Raw genomic sequence first — 25,314 nt, forward strand, 5'->3', positions numbered from 1 at the left:
TTTGTTGTCTGCACTCAATCAGATGCCTGACTCCAGTATTTTCACTATTTTTGAAATGTACAAATTTTACTTTACTGTTGTAAAACTGGATTACATTTGGAAAAACGTACAATTCTGTGTAGCAAACAGTATGATGATGATACGAGGAGAATGTGCAGAGTATCAGTCCACTGTAAACTTGCTGACACCAAACGATTATTACAGTGGTCAGTCAGGTGACATTCATCAGTGACCATTGTTTAATGTGGCCCGGATACAATCATTACGGTGTCATCCACATTCGTTGTCTGCACTCAATCAGATGCCTGACTCCAGTATTTTAACTATTTTTGAAATGTACAAATTTTACTTTACTGTTGTAAAACTGGATTACATTTGGAAAAACGTACAATTCGATGTAACAAACAGTATGATGATGATAAGAGGAGAATGTGCAGAGTATCAGTCCACTGTAAACTTGCTGACACCAAACGATTATTACAGTGGTCAGTCAGGTGACATTCATCAGTGACCATTGTTTAATGTGGCCGGATACAACCATTATTTTATCACTAAATTTGTTGTCCGCTCTCAACCAGAGGTCTGATTCTAGTGTTTTTGCTAATTTTTGAAATGTCCGAATGTTACTTTACAGTTGTTATTGTATTCAACTGGAAGCGTTCGTAATTTGCACCGGAACTAAGGCATTATCATTTTTGTTTTAATAGTTCTACCACATAGTACTTAATACTAAAAAAAAGGAAAGTTAAATATATTTTGGTATTTTTTTGAAGAATTTTGTATTGAAATACGTATCATGTGATCATGTGTTAGTACATGCTGACCAGTTGGGATTAAGGAGGCAAGCAGTACAGAAGGTCAAACCAGAGTTGGAATATCGCTATCTCTGGTCACGGTGAAAAGTCGCGAGATTGTTATATTTGCCACATGATACTGTAATTTATTTATAAATGTCATTATTGTAACCAATGGTAATAAAACAAAGTTAATGCAATACCTCCTTGAACTAAAATTTACAAAAAAAAATATCTTGTTCAAACGTGTATTTTTTAACTTTTAAACGAATAATCATAAACATAATATATTCATTTAACCCTAAACATGGCAATGGTGAAATTCGATATTGGCAAGGTATATTTAAACAACCATGTTGTTTGTACTATGCAAACAACAGCCTACGCTTCACGGCCTCTAATCGGTTGTTGGCCAGATTTGGGGATAAATCAGAATTCGTCATTGATTGGATTCAGAGATTTGGCTTGCCAGGTAATTAAGTAGACCGTAAAGTGTTTCAATGAGAAGGATGATACAACCAGAGAGTCCTGTGCAAAAACTTATGTACTTATACTTTTGTTGCATATGTACTATGTTTAACGGAATACCAATAAACATTGGATTCTTGTTGATCTAAGGGATTTACGATCAATGTTTCTTTCGCTAATGTTGAGAGTATTAGTAAAATTCGCTTTCAAGACTGTCTCAGTTCCAGAAACGAGGAAACTCTCATCAGAGATATTTCAATACAGTATACAATTTGTAGAGACTTTCCTTAAAATAAACAGATATTATGAAAACTGTTAAAAAAACTTGAGGTTGAGTGTAAAAACGTTTGACTACTGGTGAACAAGTTTTGTTTCGCCCGTTGGATCACTAATTAATTTTTGTTTTGTGTGATATCGCTGTTACAATTTTAATTGATGTAGAGTAATTGATGGTGGAGAATCCTCGTTTATAATTTGAAATATTTGTTTATTCATATTTTTGTAACAGTTGATATTAATAACTATTAGTGATGATACTTTTGTTTTGCCAGTTCCCAAGCTTATTGCCAAGCGAATCACGATGAGGAGTTTTTCTACAGGTCCCCTAGCCTAGTGCCTAGCTAATCAGAGCGGGAACTTTTTTTGACAGTTCCCTAGTTTACTGGCTAGTCAATGACAGCGGGATATTTTTCTAACAGGCCTCCTAGCCTACCGCCTAGCGAATCACGATGGGAGTTTTGTTTTGGTATGTCCCATAGCCTACTGCCTAGAGAATCTAGACAGGGATTTTTGTTTTTGCAAGTCCCTGAGTCTATTGCCTTGTCATCCACAACGGACACAGTTGATAGTGGATATGAGGGCAGAACCGCCTGGTTTGTAAAGTTAAAAAATAAACATGATTCTAATGAAAAGTCTCTATATTCGATTCTACTCTCCATGACATAGAAAATATGGCACTAATTATAATATCCATAACATAGCTGATCCACACGTTATCAGATCGGGATGCGATCTGGTGTGATGAGCTTCCTTCAGAAAATATGGCACTAATTATAATCTCCATAACATATCTGATATACACGTTATCAGATCGGGATGTGATCTGGTGTGATGAGCTTCCTTCAGAAAATATGACACTAATTATAATCTCCACAACATATCAGCTGATCCACACGTTATCAGATCTGGATGCGGTCTGATGTGATGAGATTTCTTCAGAAAATATGACACTAATTATAATCTCCACAACATATCAGCTGATCCACACGTTATCAGATCTGGATGCGGTCTGATGTGATGAGATTTCTTCAGAAAATATGACACTAATTATAATCTCCTTAACATACTCACCTGATCCACACGTTATCAGACCTTGTAGAATTTCCAATCGTTTATTATACAAGTAGTAACAGGTTGAATGGGTTTTTGTACCTCAACTTTCTTTGAAACATGAAATAACACATTTCAAACACAAAGCTTGCTCGTCTCAAGTTTTAATAGCATAATGAAGCTTTTCTCCACAACTGCAAGCATGATACAGACCATGTAAATGAGATATTCTGATAAGTAGATGAATAATTCCGGATCGACGTCCTGATCTGTGAGTTAATCTAACCTTAATTCACTGGACTTTGATTTATTGGGGTATAAGAAGCAAGTTGTTTATAGAAAGAGAATACACGTGACAGTCGATGATGGGAGTAGTTTATGCATCCAATAATCATACAATTATTTACCTGGTCCAACAAACCCTACCTGGAGGATTTATTCTTTGTATCCAAATTAAAGACGGATATTTCGAACATCTTTTGTACTTTGTAGTTAGTACAATTAATTTTATAATTAGAAAGATTTATTCTTACGAATGATTGTTAAAACTAAGTTCATATTTTGTAAATTTAAATTGTGGAAACAAAACAATTAAATTTTTAAGAATTCATTTTTTTGCAGTAATTCTGTTGCTTGTTTTATGTATACATAGTTATTGCGTGTAAAAGATAATATGCAGTAATATATTTTGAAGCCTTTATTTAGAAGAAAGGTAATACTAAGGAAATTCTTGAGCAACTTCGACAAATACAGCTCAAAGATACAGCTGTATAATTATTGGTTTTGTGGGTACATATTAATTATTAATTTATTATTGCTGTATTTTAAACAAGTGGAAAACGGTATGACTTTCACTTCATAACCTTTAACAAAGGTTAGCTAAAATACCTCTCATCCATCAGCCATATCACACCTCTACATTCTACCTGGATTCTGTGTACTACAACCAGCTATATAATCAAACCTGATTCTTCGATATTCAGTGCTCGTTTTGGTTGATAGGGGCAGTGTTTCTTGTACTGATACATCCTCTGTTATGTACTAAGGATTCCTGGCTCCAAAAATACTAATTAATATCAGACCTCCTTCTACGTTTAGTTTTAAATTGTCTAACTGAGTGTGTAAACATAAAAAATTGTTAATTTCTAGACAAGTGCACTACTTTATTATTGACCCTTAATACACAGGCATGTTCGGTATAGAAATACAGGATATGCTCAGGAGCTGATCTCAGGTCTTTTCCTGTTCAAGGTGTAGAGCAACCTCTGAACTAACGGAGGATTTTGAGTCAACATTGGTGACCTGGTTTTCCCCAACTCTGTGACAAAGACAATTCAAATCACTGATGTTTTGGACCTGATAAACAGAGTAGTAATGCGTAGTGTACCGCCAATGGTAGTTCTTAGGACTGGCCGTCAGAGCGTGCTTTTAATATATTTTATGTGTATACGCCACATAATGCCTTTTATATTGCGCCCTTTTTTACACATTTTTACTATAGTTGAAATTCTTAAAAATTAGGTGAAAACGTGCTAGTAATTTCAATGACTATTATTTTTTCAATTTTCGTAACACATTTATAATGTTCCCAGACAATTCAAAAATGTGCAACTTATATTGTTAACACGTATGAGTCATATTATTAACAATGTAATAATTTAATAATAGGCAATGTTTGAAATACCTATGATTAACAAAATCTTTTCATTTTAATTCAATTTAATTTCATCACATAGTGTACTTATATGATTATCATATTACTGAGATTTGAGGATAACATCTACACATGAAATTCACCTTTTGTTCCTACTGTAACGGGAGGGATACTTACCTGTCATTCAAATTGTAAAAAATAGTTGGTGTGCCAGTGCTTGGCAAGGGACATTGAATGGGTTTTGAAGGGAATGGAACTTCAGACAAACTTTCATTTATAATATCCTAGACGGAGCAAAAAAACACACAATTATTGTTACTGAAATGGTAACTTTTTATCTTTTTAAATAATAACGTAAGTTTCCATAGTTCCATAGCTTCTTTCCAAAGAAATTTTATACAGCAAAATATACAGAATTGTGTGGCCATACATAATTGTCAAAAATGGATGTTATTCGACTAATATCAACAAGACGTAGCAAAACAAAAAAATAAGTATAAGGCAAAAAAACACACAAAACATAAAAATCAAAACAAAAATAAATATTGTTTTGCACACTTAGTATATGGAAATAGCTTTACATTGCATACAGTTACAATTTTACAACTCTAAACAAAATAAACCTGATTAGTTTTTAATTAGTATATTTTATCGTTGCCTCTGAATAAAATATGGTAATGCTGTTTACATATATTATCCAACTGTCCGCCCAATCTCATTAAAACTATTATTATTACTGGCATTTCAGTTGATAAATAGGGTTATAGAGTTTTATTGAATATTTTTAATTCATACTGAACATGAAAAATTACCCTAACTTTTTTGGGACAACTTCTGCGTAGAATATATTACAGCCCACTTTGACTTTCTTGTGCAAAAAGGTAAGGATTGCTCTGTACTTTCCGTAGATCATGGTCGGGATATTCTTCACCTCCACCTCCACCTCCCAGTTGTTAGCTGTAAAGTTTCCCTGCGAACAGATCAGAGTCCTCAAATGAAATATATTTTATCGAATCAGACATTTTATAATAATGTATCGCAAACTTCATTCCTTACTATCCATTACGCTGTAAATTACAAGTACTGTAGTTCTAACACATTAACTCACCATTCATTCTTCCTAAAGTTACGTAATAAATTAATTATCCTTTAGTCATTCCTACCAGTACAATTTGTCTGCACGCACTCCGGGTGTTGACCCAACCGTTATCAAGGGTCCATGAGCGCGTCCACCGAGTAGAATGCAGAGGCTACTAGGTAGCGCTTCAAACGAACTGTAAAGTTTGAAAGATTTGTTTCTGATCCTAAGCCTTCAGGAAGTATTTTGAGTATTTAAGGTACACTTGTAACGACAGTAAAGGGCAGTCTCAAGCAAGTACAAGGCATGGAAGGGCCAGTAGCCCAATATCCCTGAAGGCCTTTATACACGACTCTGTATTTTAATTTAGCAATTATGCGAATTGCTTTTTTTCTGGAGGGTACAAACTGTATCAAAGATTCATTTGGCATAACTACCCCACAGTCCAATACCATACGATAATAGTGGGTAAATAAGGCAAAAATAGGTATTTGCCGGCTACAAATGTTTGACAAAGTTTTTCGAAAATAGTGAAATAGGTAAATATAGCAAAAGGAATGTAAGATCATTGTAAATATTGTGTTATTGTTGAATATGTTTTAAAATAGCGTTCATAATTTGTTCTAAAAATATATACAGAGTGTGTCCAAAATGCGCGGAGATATTTCAGGTGTTGATTCCATGGACAAAAATAAAGAAAACATGTCCTATAAGGGTATGTCCTAAAATTGCTTCTTTTCCCAGATATCCACCATTTTGTTTTTTTACTAATTAATTTATATCTCTAGAATGGCTTGACCGATTGAGTTCAAATTTTGCATATTGCTCTTCCATAAAAATATAACTTTTGCAATAAATAATCATTTAGTTCTTATATTTTGTTTCAAAAAATTGCGGCCACCTTTTCAACTTATAACTCAAAAACCGTACTTTCTACTCAACAACGATCTGCGATAATCCGGGGTCGATATCTGAAGAAATGTGGAAAAAAGTATTTGAGGGGGGGATGGAAGGACATTTAAATCTCACCCTGTACAATGTTTTTAATAAAAACACATATAACAAATATATGGAAAATTAAATATCTTTTAAGACATAACTTCATATTTTTTCTTATTCCATTTTTAATTATTCATCAATTTATAATAGTTTTAATCGCCTTATATAACATGAAGATACCCTAAATGGAATGAAGTAATTTACTAAAACAATAAAGTGAACTTTTGTGCTTAAAGAAAGACCTTCTGCTTTGTTAATATTATCATTCTTAACCAATCCATAACTTTTTATACTTGGAGTCAATTATCAAAATGTTTTTCCCGTTATGTTAATGCCAAGTTTTCAACCCAGCTAGAGTGAAACAATTTATATATGTGTTTTATATGAAGTAATGCTATACCGGATCAGTTCTTTTCATGTAATCAAAGTTTAGGCATAAAAATTTCCCTTCTACTGTGAAAGATTTTCTGAAAAGCCGCCAAACCAATAATAAGACTGGACTTACTGGCTGTATAGGACACTTCTCTACAGGGTGCCCTGCAGATTTCATTACGCCTTGGATCAGATCGGGCAACAGCTTCCATGCATCCTCACAGTTCTTTACGGTATACTCGAAGGCCCTAGGTCGATAGCCGCCATTGCCCCACTGCTGTACGTCCACATACACCTGTGAACATTGGTAGGAGTAAGCCGCTGTACGTCCACATACACCTGTGAACATTGGTAGGAGTAAGGTGCTGCACGTCCACATACACCTGTGAACATTGGTAGGAGTAAGCCGCTGTACGTCCACATACACCTGTGAACATTGGTAGGAGTAAGCCGCTGTACGTCCACATACACCTGTGAACATTGGTAGGAGTAAGCCGCTGTACGTCCACATACACCTGTGAACATTGGTAGGAGTAAGCCGCTGTACGTCCACATACACCTGTGAACATTGGTAGGAGTTCCACTACGTCCACATACACCTGTGAACAAGGAGTATAGGAGTGCTGCTGTACGTCCACATACACCTGTGAACATTGGTAGGAGTAAGCCGCTGTACGTCCACATACACCTGTGAACATTGGTAGGAGTAAGCCGCTGTACGTCCACATACACCTGTGAACATTGGTAGGAGTAAGCCACACCACGTGTCGCGTAGCAGATTTCGCCGAGTTTCAGTCTGTTGTTCATTGCATGATTGACATATAGAATGCAAAAAATCATACGGAAAAGAAATTTTTACATACTCGGGCAAGTAAAGGAGAAATTGTGTCAGCCAACTAATTGATGCCTTCATCGACGCTCAGCCCACAATCATGGAACTTATTCTTGTCTATGTATAAATGACATTTAGTGTAAATTTTATTCAACAGATGCAATCTTTGTCGAGATATCTTTTTACAATACACATTCCTATTTTTGTCCATTAAATTGGTATCATATCATTGTTTAAATAATAAAAGTCTACACACCAAGACTCGATAAAATGATGTTATACTTGAACATACATGCGGCTTCACCGGCAAAGTCTATGCAACATTCCGTGTATTTGGTTGAAGCTTGCACAATTTCAATAACTTGTTTTTCTTAGACCAATCTAGAGGAACTCCAAAGTCGAAGTTCATAGCGTGAAAAAAAATACGAATTGGTCCCATGATATTTAACAAAATGAAATTAGTCATAAATCATGCATCAGGTACCTATTTGACAGTTTTCATGTATAAGAGGGCCAGAGGTCAAGCATATACATATTGTTTATACTTTTTTATAATTCGGTAATGACTTTGTATTCTAAACAGTTTTCTAAATTGTATACATATAGATTTCATTATTAAAATTGAAAACTAAAATTAACATCAATAATACTAACACATTTCTATATTACATTATGGAAATCATCCATATGTAAAGTTGATACGCAATATGTATAGTTTTTGCCTCCCAATCCATGTTCGCCATATCATTCTATATCTTTGGTTCAGTGTAGGGTTTATGTCAGTATGTATACACCTAAGCGGTATCGTATACTTCATCAGTGAGAAATGGGTGGGATTTCCCATCAACGATATTTTGTTATAAAAATTACATTCAATACTTCGAGTATTGGAGCGAATGTTTTGTTGAATCAGCTAATGCCCAGTCCCTCTGTGTTTTCTTCCTTCACTGTAAATACACCATCCCACAATGTCTAAGGAAACCAAATTCAGTATCTGACATGTACTTGTACACCTTCACATGTCACGCGCTTGCTGTTTCCTAAAATTGTAGTCACGGAGCGAATGTTTTGTTGAATCATGCTAATGCCCAGTCCCTCTGTGTTTTCTTCCTTCACTGTAAATACACCATCCCACAATGTCTAAGGAAACCAAATTCAGTATCTGACATGTACTTGTACACCTTCACATGTCACGCGCTTGCTGTTTCCTAAAATTGTAGTCACGGAGCGAATGTTTTGTTGAATCATGATAATGCCCAGTCCCTCTGTGTTTTCTTACTTCACTGTAAATACACCATCCCACAATGTCTAAGGAAACCAAATTCAGTATCTGACATGTACTTGTACACCTTCACATGTCACGCGCTTGCTGTTTCCTAAAATTGTAGTCACGGAGCGAATGTTTTGTTGAATCATGCTAATGCCCAGTCCCTCTGTGTTTTCTTCCTTCACTGTAAATACACCATCCCACAATGTCTAAGGAAACCAAATTCAGTATCTGACATGTACTTGTACACCTTCACATGTCACGCGCTTGCTGTTTCCTAAAATTGTAGTCACGGAGCGAATGTTTTGTTGAATCATGCTAATGCCCAGTCCCTCTGTGTTTTCTTCCTTCACTGTAAATACACCATCCCACAATGTCTAAGGAAACCAAATTCAGTATCTGACATGTACTTGTACACCTTCACATGTCACGCGCTTGCTGTTTCCTAAAATTGTAGTCACGGAGCGAATGTTTTGTTGAATCATGCTAATGCCCAGTCCCTCTGTATTTTCTTCCTTCACTGTAAATACACCTATCCCACAATGTCTAAGGAAACCAAAATTCAGTATCTGACATGTACTTGTACACCTTCACATGTCACGCGCTTGCTGTTTCCTAAAATTGTAGTCACGGAGCGAATGTTTTGTTGAATCAGCTAATGCCCAGTCCCTCTGTTTTTTCTTCCTTCACTGTAAATACACCATCCCACAATGTCTAAGGAAACCAAATTCAGTATCTGACATGTACTTGTACACCTTCACATGTCACGCGCTTGCTGTTTCCTAAAATTGTAGTCACGGAGCGAATGTTTTGTTGAATCATGCTAATGCCCAGTCCCTCTGTGTTTTCTTCCTTCACTGTAAATACACCATCCCACAATGTCTAAGGAAACCAAATTCAGTATCTGACATGTACTTGTACACCTTCACATGTCACGCGCTTGCTGTTTCCTAAAATTGTAGTCACGGAGCGAATGTTTTGTTGAATCATGCTAATGCCCAGTCCCTCTGTATTTTCTTCCTTCACTGTAAATACACCATCCCACAATGTCTAAGGAAACCAAATTCAGTATCTGACATGTACTTGTACACCTTCACATGTCACGCGCTTGCTGTTTCCTAAAATTGTAGTCACGGAGCGAATGTTTTGTTGAATCATGCTAATGCCCAGTCCCTCTGTGTTTTCTTCCTTCACTGTAAATACACCATCCCACAATGTCTAAGGAAACCAAATTCAGTATCTGACATGTACTTGTACACCTTCACATGTCACGCGCTTGCTGTTTCCTAAAATTGTAGTCACGGAGCGAATGTTTTGTTGAATCATGCTAATGCCCAGTCCCTCTGTTTTTTCTTCCTTCACTGTAAATACACCATCCCACAATGTCTAAGGAAACCAAATTCAGTATCTGACATGTACTTGTACACCTTCACATGTCACGCGCTTGCTGTTTCCTAAAATTGTAGTCACGGAGCGAATGTTTTGTTGAATCATGCTAATGCCCAGTCCCTCTGTATTTTCTTCCTTCACTGTAAATACACCATCCCACAATGTCTAAGGAAACCAAATTCAGTATCTGACATGTACTTGTACACCTTCACATGTCACGCGCTTGCTGTTTCCTAAAATTGTAGTCACGGAGCGAATGTTTTGTTGAATCATGCTAATGCCCAGTCCCTCTGTGTTTTTCTTCCTTCACTGTAAATACACCATCCCACAATGTCTAAGGAAACCAAATTCAGTATCTGACATGTACTTGTACACCTTCACATGTCACGCGCTTGCTGTTTCCTAAAATTGTAGTCACGGAGCGAATGTTTTGTTGAATCATGCTAATGCCCAGTCCCTCTGTTTTTTCTTCCTTCACTGTAAATACACCATCCCACAATGTCTAAGGAAACCAAATTCAGTGTCTGACATGTACTTGTACACCTTCACATGTCACGCGCTTTGCTGTTTCCTAAAATTGTAGTCACGGAGCGAATGTTTTGTTGAATCATGCTAATGCCCAGTCCCTCTGTGTTTTCTTCCTTCACTGTAAAATACACATCCATCCCACAATGTCTAAGGAAACCAAAATTCAGTGTCTGACATGTACTTGTACACCTTCACATGTCACGCGCTTGCTGTTTCCTAAAATTGTAGTCACGGAGCGAATGTTTTGTTGAATCATGCTAATGCCCAGTCCCTCTGTTTTCTTCCTTCACTGTAAATACACCATCCCACAATGTCTAAGGAAACCAAATTCAGTATCTGACATGTACTTGTACACCTTCACATGTCACGCGCTTGCTGTTTCCTAAAATTGTAGTCACGGAGCGAATGTTTTGTTGAATCATGCTAATGCCCAGTCCCTCTGTGTTTTCTTCCTTCACTGTAAATACACCATCCCACAATGTCTAAGGAAACCAAATTCAGTATCTGACATGTACTTGTACACCTTCACATGTCACGCGCTTGCTGTTTCCTAAAATTGTAGTCACGGAGCGAATGTTTTGTTGAATCATGCTAATGCCCAGTCCCTCTGTGTTTTCTTCCTTCACTGTAAATACACCATCCCACAATGTCTAAGGAAACCAAATTCAGTATCTGACATGTACTTGTACACCTTCACATGTCACGCGCTTGCTGTTTCCTAAAATTGTAGTCACGGAGCGAATGTTTTGTTGAATCATGCTAATGCCCAGTCCCTCTGTATTTTCTTCTTCCTTCACTGTAAATACACCATCCCACAATGTCTAAGGAAACCAAATTCAGTGTCTGACATGTACTTGTACACCTTCACATGTCACGCGCTTGCTGTTTCCTAAAATTGTAGTCACGGAGCGAATGTTTTGTTGAATCATGCTAATGCCCAGTCCCTCTGTTTTTTCTTCCTTCACTGTAAATACACCATCCCACAATGTCTAAGGAAACCAAATTCAGTATCTGACATGTACTTGTACACCTTCACATGTCACGCGCTTGCTGTTTCCTAAAATTGTAGTCACGGAGCGAATGTTTTGTTGAATCATGCTAATGCCCAGTCCCTCTGTTTTCTTCCTTCACTGTAAATACACCATCCCACAATGTCTAAGGAAACCAAATTCAGTATCTGACATGTACTTGTACACCTTCACATGTCACGCGCTTGCTGTTTCCTAAAATTGTAGTCACGGAGCGAATGGTTTGTTGAATCAGCTAATGCCCAGTCCCTCTGTGTTTTCTTCCTTCACTGTAAATACACCATCCCACAATGTCTAAGGAAACCAAATTCAGTATCTGACATGTACTTGTACACCTTCACATGTCACGCGCTTGCTGTTTCCTAAAATTGTAGTCACGGAGCGAATAGTTTGTTGAATCATGCTAATGCCCAGTCCCTCTGTGTTTTCTTCCTTCACTGTAAATACACCATCCCACAATGTCTAAGGAAACCAAATTCAGTATCTGACATGTACTTGTACACCTTCACATGTCACGCGCTTGCTGTTTCCTAAAATTGTAGTCACGGAGCGAATAGTTTGTTGAATCATGCTAATGCCCAGTCCCTCTGTGTTTTCTTCCTTCACTGTAAATACACCATCCCACAATGTCTAAGGAAACCAAATTCAGTATCTGACATGTACTTGTACACCTTCACATGTCACGCGCTTGCTGTTTCCTAAAATTGTAGTCACGGAGCGAATAGTTTGTTGAATCATGCTAATGCCCAGTCCCTCTGTGTTTTCTTCCTTCACTGTAAATACACCATCCCACAATGTCTAAGGAAACCAAATTCAGTATCTGACATGTACTTGTACACCTTCACATGTCACGCGCTTGCTGTTTCCTAAAATTGTAGTCACGGAGCGAATGTTTTGTTGAATCATGCTAATGCCCAGTCCCTCTGTGTTTTCTTCCTTCACTGTAAATACACCATCCCACAATGTCTAAGGAAACCAAATTCAGTGTCTGACATGTACTTGTACACCTTCACATGTCACGCGCTTGCTGTTTCCTAAAATTGTAGTCACGGAGCGAATGTTTTGTTGAATCAGCTAATGCCCAGTCCCTCTGTGTTTTCTTCCTTCACTGTAAATACACCATCCCACAATGTCTAAGGAAACCAAATTCAGTATCTGACATGTACTTGTACACCTTCACATGTCACGCGCTTGCTGTTTCCTAAAATTGTAGTCACGGAGCGAATGTTTTGTTGAATCAGCTAATGCCCAGTCCCTCTGTATTTTCTTCCTTCACTGTAAATACACCATCCCACAATGTCTAAGGAAACCAAATTCAGTATCTGACATGTACTTGTACACCTTCACATGTCACGCGCTTGCTGTTTCCTAAAATTGTAGTCACGGAGCGAATGTTTTGTTGAATCATGCTAATGCCCAGTCCCTCTGTGTTTTCTTCCTTCACTGTAAATACACCATCCCACAATGTCTAAGGAAACCAAATTCAGTGTCTGACATGTACTTGTACACCTTCACATGTCACGCGCTTGCTGTTTCCTAAAATTGTAGTCACGGAGCGAATGTTTTGTTGAATCATGCTAATGCCCAGTCCCTCTGTATTTTCTTCCTTCACTGTAAATACACCATCCCACAATGTCTAAGGAAACCAAATTCAGTGTCTGACATGTACTTGTACACCTTCACATGTCACGCGCTTGCTGTTTCCTAAAATTGTAGTCACGGAGCGAATGTTTTGTTGAATCATGCTAATGCCCAGTCTCTCTGTTTTTTCTTCCTTCACTGTAAATACACCATCCCACAATGTCTAAGGAAACCAAATTCAGTGTCTGACATGTACTTGTACACCTTCACATGTCACGCGCTTGCTGTTTCCTAAAATTGTAGTCACGGAGCGAATAGTTTGTTGAATCAGCTAATGCCCAGTCCCTTCGTTGTGTTCGTTCAGGTACTGTAAATATGCTGCCACGCCTTGTCTAAAAAACCACATTCAGTACCTTGCATGTACACATTTATAATTGTGTCCATAACTAAAATAAATCAATAGGTTTACTTTGTTGCTATGATGTTGAAATAAATTGAAAATAGTGTTAAATTAATTCAACACATGATTGTCCTGTCATAATACAACGTTTACACAGAACAGTTGATTGCATTCAACAGGCTCTTTCAATTAATATTTCGCAACTTTAGAGACCCAAATTGGATTTTTACCTGCATTAGTGACCAGTGGGGCGTCCCTGGAGTAGAAAAAATATGAGTACGTTTTTTTAATATAATAGTAAAAAATATCATAAAATGTATAGTACCTTAAAATGTTCATCAACAGGCACACCAATCCAAAACGGTGAGTTATAAATGTACTTCCCTTGCCCTGCGTTGTTTATTTTAGGAGTGAGGACCATTTGCTTCGTGCCTTGGTCCTCGCATTGCTCCATTTGCTTCAGTTCAATATCGAAAGGCCCCTGAAACAAAATTGAGGTCAGTTGCTGTCGTAGTAGAGAATAATTAGTCAATATTACCACAAACACACTGATCATCTCAAAGTATATGGTATTTTGTGGTTTATTAACTTCAATGCAGTACTGAATCACCTTTTTGATAGACAATCGACATTTATAAATATGATCTGTGACTAACATTTATAAATATGATCTGTGACTTTGTTACACAGTCACTGAATGTTACAGAGTGTACCAAAACTCCCAAGATAATCTTTTTTCCATTACCTAATGTATTTGTTCTTTAGTTTTTATTTCAGAAACCAGTTTATAAAACTTAAATTATTTTCGTTATGGTCTGAAATCAAGAGAAACTCTTAATATTTTATCATAGTACTTTGTTTTAAGATTGTGGACTGTTCAAGTTTTAAAAGCGTAATACCGTAAAAACTAGTAATATTATAACAATTTGTATATAATAATAAACGTTGTGAAATTCAATTACAAACATGTTGCCAACTAGACCATAAAATTGGTTAATAAATAATGTAGATGTAAGCTTTTAACTGTTTCAATGCTATAAGTGTTTCTGTTCTAAGTCTAAGGGATCCTCAATCACTTTAAAAGACATCCTTTGCAGTACACTAGACTTATTGACCAAATCTTATTAGCGCCATTATCTCGCTAGTAGCGGTTAGTGATGTGCTCCTCCTGGACAACTATTGAGGTTTAGTGACACATCGGTCTTAGCTGTACCCAGTAAAGGTTCTATTGGCAAGTATAAACCAAACAGAGGTGAAGCCTCCTGTGGTATTTATTCCTCTGTTGAAATATACATGTCAATTAGCCAGAGAGCTAGCTTATCTAGTCATATTTATAATGTGAAAGTATTCTTGAGTTCGATGAAGGAATGTATACAAGAAAAAGTAGAGTAGCTAAAAGAACTTACAGCGGAAGGTCCGAAAGAGTCGACCCAAATGATGGCAGTACCGAGGATACACATGAGCAGAGATACAGGGATGACCATGATGTGGAGTATGATGTGTGGTTCTCCTATCTGTCGCCACGCCGGTGCATGTCACCTGACTGTGTGTTTCCCACCGTGATAACATCTCTTCACTGTGTCCTATACCATTGCGCATTATGTTAATTTATCATTTAATCAATTTATAAACCTTTCATTTTTCCCATGAACGTCCCACGCAAAGAGAGAACGAAAACTTATAAAATCCGAAATGCTTTATTTCACAGCCAATCACTACTGAGAGGGCGATAACGAGTATACTTAGGCCTACTGCACTGTCAAGTAGTGTACTGTATAAGCATTACTTAGAAAGTGATCTCTCTTTCCTTGTAATATACGATTCTTCAAATGAAGATAACTCCAAAAAGCAGATTCGGGAAAAATTGTAACAAAACTAATCTGATTGTAATGATTGAACATAAATATTTGTCTTTAAATACGCACTAAAAAGAACTCAGCATCAACGTTATACCGATCACTCGCTTTCATTACAATCGATTGAGTGCTCTTCTCAATATTAAAGTCTTTTGTTTATCATGATCACACACAGTGAATCTGTGCCAGGTGAATCTTAAGAATCGAATGAAAATTAAGTCTGAAGCGATATAAAGCAAGCAGAAGAATGTAGTTATAACGAAAGACTAATTTAAATGTGTCATTATATTAGTGTCAAGTGTAAGAATTTGCTTATGATAATGAAATGAAATTGAATAGTATAATTGCGAAGAATCGGGCTTTGGAGTGTGATATAATAATGTACCAATATTGTCACTTTGTAATAAATATTGAACGCATATAAGTGCGAGATTATAAAGAAAATAGTGTGAAGATACGTTACGTCAAGGATGTCTTTGGAATTTTTGTCAATGAAACGTTGAAACCAATGACAATAATTTAGTCAGGCAATGTCACTACACAAAACAAAAAGCACTGCAAAACATAGTATGTCACACGCAACAGGGCAGGTGGAAGACTAATGAGAATGAACCCAAACGATGTCACTACACCAAGAGCACTACACAACACATGTAACACGCAACAGGGAAGGTGGAAGACTAATGAGAATGAAACCAAACTATGTCACTACACCAAGAGCACTACACAACACATGTAACACGCAACAAGGAAGGTGGAAGACTAATGAGAATGAACTCAAACGATGTCACTACACCAAGAGCACTACACAACACGTGTAACACGCAACAGGGAAGGTGGAAGACTAATGAGAATGAACCCAAACGATGTCACTACACCAAGAGCACTACACAACACATGTAACACGCAACAGGGATGGTGGAAGACTAATGAGAATGAACCCAAACGATGTCACTACACCAAGAGCACTACACAACACATGTAACAAGCAACAGGGAAGGTGGAAGACTAATGAGAATGAACCCAAACGATGTCACTACACCAAGAGCACTACACAACGCATCTAACAAGCAACAGGGAAGGTGGAAGACTAATGAGAATGAACCCAAACGATGTCACTACACCAAGAGCACTACACAACACATGTAACACGCAACAGGGAAGGTGGAAGACTAATGAGAATGAATCCAAACGATGTCACTACACCAAGAGCACTACACAACACATGTAACACGCAACAGGGAAGGTGGAAGACTAATGAGAATGAAACCAAACGATGTTACTACACCAAGAGCACTACACAACACATGTAACACGCAACAAGGAAGGTGGAAGACTAATGAGAATGAACTCAAACGATGTCACTACACCAAGAGCACTACACAACACGTGTAACACGCAACAGGGAAGGTGGAAGACTAATGAGAATGAACCCAAACGATGTCACTACACCAAGAGCACTACACAACACATGTAACACGCAACAGGGAAGGTGGAAGACTAATGAGAATGAACCCAAACGATGTCACTACACCAAGAGCACTACACAACACATGTAACACGCAACAAGGAAGGTGGAAGACTAATGAGAATGAAACCAAACGATGTCACTACACCAAGAGCACTACACAACACGTGTAACAAGCAACAGGGAAGGTGGAAGACTAATGAGAATGAACCCAAACGATGTCACTACACCAAGAGCACTACACAACACATGTAACACGCAACATTGAAGATGGAAGACTAATGAGAATGAACCCAAACGATGTCACTACACCAAGAGCACTACACAACACGTGTAACAAGCAACAGGGAAGGTGGAAGACTAATGAGAATGAACCCAAACGATGTCACTACACCAAGAGCACTACACAACACATGTAACACGCAACAGGGAAGGTGGAAGACTAATGAGAATGAACCCAAACGATGTCACTACACCAAGAGCACTACACAACACATGTAACACGCATAAGCGAAGGTAGAAGTCTGAGGACATCATAAATGCGAATATTGAGTTTAGCCAATTCTCTATCTGCTCTATCCGACAATGTCACAGATTTGACTCCTGGAATCTAGAAGTCTAAAGAACCAACAAGACAGACACAGTAGAGTACATTGGCAATACCACTAGTACTGGCTATGACTGCAGAATTCACAACGTCTTTCCGAGAGTTCGTTTTATATAGACTTAGCTTTTGTGCAATATTCAGATAGCGATTATGAATAATCTGACTTAAAACTATAAACAGCGATTTTATGGCTCTTTACTAGCAGTTACCCGCGACTTTGCACGCAATTGCGGAGGTTTTCCACCCGTATGACCACTTCCGGTTCAAGTGAATTTTATTTCCAGCGCCAATGCTGAGTTTGCTTTGTTGTCACGATCAAGAAAATACTATGTTAATTAAAAGCGTATTATTATGGCCATTGTAATTTATTTTGTTCTTAGTATTTTCTGCTCCATACTTGATTTTGCCTTGTTTTCCGACCAAGAAAATATATATTACAGTTCAGAGAAGCCTACTTCTGTCAAAACTGAACTAAAATGGGTTTATTTCAATCTTTAAATTTATAGTAAAAGTTAGATAGTAACATTGTCTTTTAGTAAAGTACTTAATAGTTGATAAAATGTGGAGTCTAAAGTACATTAACAATGGCACTATGAGTTTGTTTCATTGTAAACCGAAAATATTTTTAATATTTTAGAACATTTAGAGCTAGAATTGATACATTAGTTCCATAGCACAATTCAGCAAACTTTCATCTAGGGTAGTTCTTGTCGACTGCTTCAAAGGTAATCTTCGGAGTCAAATTCTGACTATCTTACGTTTTAGGACGTTTTCTATGGTAGATGAGTATTTACTTAATCGCTAAAATCTAAAATGGCGTGAAAAATAATGGTTATTCGTTAGAAAATGTACTTACTATAAAAGTAAACAGTGAAAATAATAAACAATGTTTACACAGAACAGTTGATTACATTAGACATACTCCTTTAATTAATATTACACAAGTTTAGAGACCAAGATGGGATTTTAACTGCTTTAGAAACCGCTGGGGCGTAGCCCGGAGGGATTTTCGAAATAAGAATAGACCTGTATTTATCCCAGGAACCGTAATAATGTACATGTCAAATTTCAGTACAATCGGTTGAATAGATTATGCGTAGAAGCAAAGCACTTTTGCATTTACAGTATTATTACGATTAGGATATAGTTCATGTTGTTACAAAAATGTATTACCAAACAATAAAAATGTTGGTGTACCTGTACATGTGAAAATTGTTTGTACGGCATAAATGTCTGTTCGATGTTGAATATAATAACAGAATCATGTGTGGCTTAGGTCTTTTTCACGTCTTTTGACCTTAATTTTGCAAAAATCTACCGTTTAATAGCTAAGTGATGAATACATCAACTGTAGTGGATATAATCAAAGCGATTTATTTGACACTTACAGACTTAGGTCCAAATAACTCGACTCCAGAAACTGGCACACAAAAGCTGTAAAACCGATCGTGACCATACTCCTGCACATCGTTGGTTTTCCAGCAAAAACGCCAACAGTGATGGCAGTCTGGTAGGTGGTGACGGGGTGACGCAGGGCATTGACATCTAGTCAGCATTGTAGATAAAATCAAGTTTCCACACACTCGTGTTTATAATAATCACTATCGCTTACTGATTATTTTTCGCTAATAAATTATATGAAATTATGCTTTATTATTTTTATGTACAAGTTTAATTTCAAGTTTTTTTTTAGATTTTATTCCAGTAAGATTGTTTTTTTTTAACATAAGACTAATATTTTATGTGTTTTAATCATCAACCAATTTAAATTTAATAAATATTTTGGTCCTTAAAAGATTTTCTAAATTTTTTTGAAAATTGTTCGCTTAGTAACAAAAGTTTAAAACCTCGCCAGACTTCAGGTCAGTATTTCAGGCTTAGCGTTCGCCCCTCAGCGGCGAGCGATTCCCAACTGCCCGAAGTTTGCCATTTTCAATTTTGATAGGTATTAGAGGTTTAGTTTCAAACGGAATTTCAACCCTCCAAGTTTACTCATTCGAAAGCCAGACATCTGCTTTCATTATCAACTGATGGGAAAGACCGTTTTTTCAATCACGTTAATCCTCGAAATGGTTGATTTTAAATACAGGGTGTAACAACGAAGTTGAGCTGGCTATGTATTTTTCAATTCTGTATGTGATTCTAAGCTAAAAATGAAGAATAACTTTTTCCTGCTTTCACTTCATTTAACCGCTAGACGCCATTTTGTGTTTTTTTTATTATCAAATCATTATCTCTAAAACTAGTAAAGCTAATGAAACCATATTTGGCACATAGTTTTAAATAGGTAAGAGGAAAATAAAAAATATTGTGTTATTTTCTGTAATATTAATAAAATGGCGTCTATTGAAAATTTTTAAAGTCAAATAACAAAAAAAATCATTTAGGGAATTTTATTGAAACTCCAACGGTACTACTTTCAACGGAATCCGTCGAGGCATAAACGAGCACAACCACTTTAAAAGTACGCGTGAACAGCAAACATTTTGTCTTGATAGGTATCAGCTCCTTTACATTGGTTATAAAAGATACCAACTACTTTGCATAACAATAAATATTATAATTTTTATAACAATTCCAACGGTACTTTTTTTATCAAAATCCATCAATGCATAAGCGAACAAGACCTACTTTAAAAGGTAGGCGTTTGCACAAGTCGGGTGCGCCAAACATGTAAATTGGAAAAAAGCTATTCTTCCCATTTTTAGCTTAGAATCACATATAAAATCTGAAAATGCCTAGCCAGCCCAACCTTTTTGTTATATTCTGTATTCGAACGCTTTTAAGAATACTAACCTATGTTACACAATTAATAAATATATTTTAATAATTCCTTGTTCATCTACTATTCGTCTATACACAAGCAGACAAACCGGGTTGCAAGTATATAAAAACTGCATTATCCAGTGAGAAACATCTATTGATTTGCAGGCAGCAGAAGTTATTACCATTGCTATAAAGGCACTGTCCTAGGAATATGCAAACATTCAAATACGTATACACGTTCGTTTACTTTGCAAAGCAGTAAATTGCATGTTATCGCGCTGGGATACAGTTATGAACTAGTACTGTATTGTATTAAGTTTTAGTTTAGACAGCAATACAATATTTGTTCTTAAAGGACAAAAAAAATAAGTGAATAAAAAACTTTAAAACTGTTGTCGACGCGACGTACGTAACTTTTAGCTTGCTATGGCATTACTGGTTAAGCTAAAAGTCCTGCATGAAACCGACCATTCCAACAAAGTAACGCTATCGTATATGTTGATATATGTCAAGTGATTGACCTTTACAATAACTCTGTTTACTAATTTGTTTCTACAGTGTTTTTTTTCCGTGAACAACGTGGTCTACCATAATACTAATGTAAGTAGAGATGTCTTTTTTGGCAGACAACAAATCAAGACTCCCAATTTACCGATGTTTACAGTTTTAAAGAGCGATGTGGAGGTAGAGTTTGACACCAAATTTCAACCCTCAGTCGACTCGTTCAACAGTTATTTTGAGTACAGATTGGTAGGCAGCAATCGGATTTTGTTCACCAGCAACTGACTCGACAGGGTTAATCCAAAATATTTTGAAATATTTTATTGAATAACCAGTACAATTGCTCAAAAAAAATTAAAGCGTTAGGTTGAGTATTTAATATATTTAAAATAAGATACCCCTACGATTGTCCTACGATTAAAAATAAACACGAGAAAAGTGTATGAGCTTTTCATTATTGTTGTGGGGAAAAAATGAAGATGGCTATCAGTATAACCAGCGAGGTTTTAAGCGTTGTGTTAAATAACCTTGGGCTTAAAAAGTGTGCATAATGAAAACACCTGATTTCTTGACATACTTCAACTAGTATTTGTCATGGAAACAGGATTTTTCCGGACATTTGCCATCATTTAGTGATACAATAAAAACCAGTAACACTACGTTTTTTTTTTTTTTTTTTGTTTTTTTTTCACTGAACGATGATAAATGTCGGGAAACCCCTCTGTTTCCTTCACAATCCTTCCATCGTCAAAAACAAACTTCAAACATAGTATTTGTCCTTATAGCTGTATACAGGTGTGACTATTAAATATCGTTACAACAGTTGCCTGTCCGTTCACTACTGATTGTACACTTTGTAGAATCAATGTCTTCTTTGACACTTTAACTTTAATACGGTTTGTGTTTGAGGCCATTCTACAGGACTGATGCACCGAGATCGTTTCTCAGCTATATCTGAAATCAAGATATTAGTACGGACTACACCACGTGTTACGAGTTTACTTGCGATTTCAAGTCTTTAGAGCAGTAAAAATATCATAGGAATGTATTCAGTTTGTTTTAAAAATTTGTATATTCTGCTATTCTATACAATCATCGATCTCAATTTGGCTTATATAGTAATGAAGCTACGTGCAACTTTTCAAGTATATACTTGCACGAGTGACAGGTTTCGATAACGCTCAGTCATTTTATCTGTCTTACTCCTGAGTAGCAGTTTAAAAATAATCAAACGCTCTTGGATTTTCTCTATAAACGGATGAGTGCCGCAGCGTTCGCTAATTTTGACATTTCGTATTTTGGTAATATTTTATATAATACATGGTCATTTTGGCTACATAACCAGATAGGTCCTAAACTACGAGTTTTATGTTGTTTCCCTTATATTTGTTAAGTGAAACATATGTTGTTTGGGTACTAATCAGGAGGCCACTATTTTTTAGACGAGTTTTCCTTATCAGAGACAAAATAAATTACAGTATTAAAAAGAACAGACTTTTTTTAACCTATTTTGAAATTTAAAAGTTATTACGACAATAAATGAAAACCAAAACTACAAGAACAACGTTTTATTATTCGAAAATGACAGGTGATTATTATTTGTGTTATTTATTTGATTATATGTGCGTCTATGCGTATTTGGAGACGATTTGGCGATAGGAAGTATGACTCATCGATCATTTTTCGATTCATTATTGAAGAAAAAAAGTATTATGAACGTATAATAAACTTTATTTTGGTCTCCGATTAAAACGTGAGTTGTCAGTGTACATGTATTAGGGTTATTATTTAGTAAATGTAAACTTATATGTAAATATGTTAGCAAGTATTTGTCTCTACATGTACTAATCATATTTATTTGTGTTATCTTGATGTTTTATTTGATTTATTGTGAAAACTACACTTTCACTATAATTTCTAAACTCTGACAAATGTAGTACAATTTATAAAATGTTGATATCGGGCAGCATTTTGTTTATACATATAATGCCATGTTTATTTTTATTGTAGAACCATATATTATACACGGGGTTTATTTAGAATTGTATGGTCTTTATCATGGTATAAAGAAAAAAAATCTTTAAAATACCATATACACTCAAGTTAGGTTTAAAATTAACTTTTTATAAAAAAGTAACACTTTTTTGTTTAAAAACTGAAATGTTTACATTGTTATAAAGCAAATTGAGTTTGTAACGATATGTTTCATATTTTGCATTTAATTAGAAAAAATACAAAATTATAAAAATCTGTTGGATAGTTTATTTTTTAAGTTTTTTTTCCCAAAAGCTTACAAATATGCAAAAAATTAGCTCGGCACTTTATTTATATGACTTGGGGAAAATGGCAGCGGCACTCAAAGGGTTAAAAAATGAATGTTGCAGAAAATTTATAAATTTATGAGTACAATTGTGAAAATACAATTATTATTATGACTTCGGAACAACGTCACCGATGAATGTCACACAGCCAACCTTTGTGCCAGAGTAAGTGAAGGTGGCTATCACCTTGTAAGTGTTGTAGATCATGGTCGGGATGTTGTTCAGCTTCAAGTCGACCACCCAATCTTTCACTGAGTAATTTCCCTGTAACAAATGCATTATGAGCGTTATAACCTACTTCCATACTGGCATTGTGGAGACTATAGTGACTGTAATATTCCCATTTAGTGAGAATTGTGCTAGGGGCTCCCTGTCTAGGCGAATGTAAGGAAGGAAATGTGCTGGGTTAAGTGTTGATCTTTGTTTGATTCATGTAGTCTCATTTTTCATAAGTGATTAAATGATTACTTTTTACACTACTTGAATGTAGTTAATATGCATCCAAACATAGCATGTTACTATTACTTATCTTTAAAACGTACGATTTTAATATTTTTCTAAAATTTACATTGTATATTAGTACTATTGTGATTGTAAACTCGAGTGAAGATGGAGTCGGTTCTCACACACAGGTCTTTGCCTATGTGGGTACCTTCTCGTGTATTCTATTAGCACTATATTTGTATATATGTAAATGAGATAAATAAATTAAATGAAAAATGAAATTGCTACTGACACCTGGCCAGCCCAAGGAAACCAGCCCAGCCTGTTTACATTTCACTTATCCTACATTTTATGTAGGATGCTTAAACCCTAATTACAATTCAAGTTTCTTACAGAATTTACTAAGGTAATTTTCAATATAGTTTTGAGTCAATCATTTGAAAACTTAACTTTCTTAAGATTTTTTAAAAGGTTTGCTTAGTTGTTTACTTTGTTTAATTTTAAACAGTAAAAAGTGTTTATTATACTGTATAATATAAAATTAATAGGTACAGATAAGGAAACCATGGTTTGTAGTTCCATAATTTGCTAAGGTAATTTTCAATATAGTGTGTCATTCATTAGAAAACTTAACTGTCTTAAGAGTTTTTAAAAGGTCAGCTTACGTTGTTTACTTCGTTTAATTTTAAATAGGTTTTTTTAATTTTATTATATGATTAAAAATTAATAGGTACAGATAAGGAGACCACGGTTTCTAGTTCCTGGAACAGTAACAGACAAGGCGGTTTGAGGGAAGCTCTGCAAATTATATAAATGGTTCATTTCTAAACATTACTGTGAAAGTGTATTCTATTTATTCAAGAATTGTAGCTATTTTTACACCTCTCGTCACATGGTTCACGTCCTAAGTTTCCTTCTGGAATAACATGTGTCCAAACCGAGTGATATTTTGTGAAAGACTTGTATTACGTACTTACCACAGGAAGAGGGCAGTCTGTGAAAGTGTAGCCTGCTGCGCCAAAGAAGCTTATCAACCAGTCTTTTGCGACTTTTATGAATTTCTTGCAGTTCTTAAACGACTGTGTCATGAACCTCGGTCTGTACACCCCGTTGTTCAGCTGTTGAATTTCTATATCCACCTAAAAGAGTCATAATAAATTCAGGTGTGTTTTTTTATTTTTTTTATTTGAATGTCTCCACAAAAAAGCGAATTAACAAAACATATTTGTTAATTAATCCGCTCTGCTTTTGAAAGGAAGACATTCTTGAGAGCAGAACTATTTGTAGTTTACAAGAAATGTTTTACTTGTTACTATCGCTTGCAGTCCAACACTTCTTCCAAGAATGGAATGGCCTTCACTGAAATCTCGCATAGATGTTAATAAAATTTATCTTTAATGCAATACTTACAACAATATGAATTATGAAAGCTTTCACATAGATTAATTCATGTACTTGGCCTAAAGGTAAAAAGAAAATCTTTATCAGGAATGAAGGCTTGAAACAAAATTGTTTGACTGATGAAAATAATTAGTGTCACGTTTGTATAATATATGTGTTCAATATATTTATTAAAGGATATTTTAAAATTAAGGGTAATTCCAATTTGCTAATAGAATTATATTGTTTTTA

At 35.8% G+C, this 25,314-nt stretch overlaps 2 protein-coding genes across 2 annotated transcripts in view; one reads left to right on the forward strand and one right to left on the reverse strand.

Annotated features, from left to right (window-relative positions):
• LOC124357822 (neurobeachin-like) overlaps positions 1–25,314 on the forward strand; it is a 628,187-nt gene that overhangs the window by 294,057 nt on the left and 308,816 nt on the right.
• On the reverse strand, positions 4,773–15,263 carry LOC124357821. Its single transcript, XM_046809879.1, has 4 exons — positions 15,126–15,263; positions 14,045–14,200; positions 6,828–6,989; positions 4,773–5,215 (listed from the first exon to the last, which is right to left on the reverse strand). Exons 1-4 carry the CDS (start codon positions 15,201–15,203, stop codon positions 5,054–5,056), a joined length of 558 nt encoding a protein of 185 aa, XP_046665835.1. The 5' UTR covers positions 15,204–15,263; the 3' UTR covers positions 4,773–5,053.

Source organism: Homalodisca vitripennis, chromosome 3 (assembly GCF_021130785.1).
Source record: "Homalodisca vitripennis isolate AUS2020 chromosome 3, UT_GWSS_2.1, whole genome shotgun sequence".
In the NCBI taxonomy this organism is placed as follows: Eukaryota; Metazoa; Arthropoda; class Insecta; order Hemiptera; family Cicadellidae; genus Homalodisca; species Homalodisca vitripennis.

Coding starts and splice junctions, on each gene's coding strand:
- LOC124357821 (XM_046809879.1), bottom strand. CDS start 15,203: ATGGTCATCCCTGTATCTCTGCTCATGTGTATCCTCGGTACTGCCATC. Junction 14,201..15,125: donor ACTCTTTCGGACCTTCCGCT/GTAAGTTCTTTT, acceptor ATTTTGTTTCAG/GGGCCTTTCGATATTGAACT. Junction 6,990..14,044: donor CTGTTGATGAACATTTTAAG/GTACTATACATT, acceptor CAATGTTCACAG/GTGTATGTGGACGTACAGCA.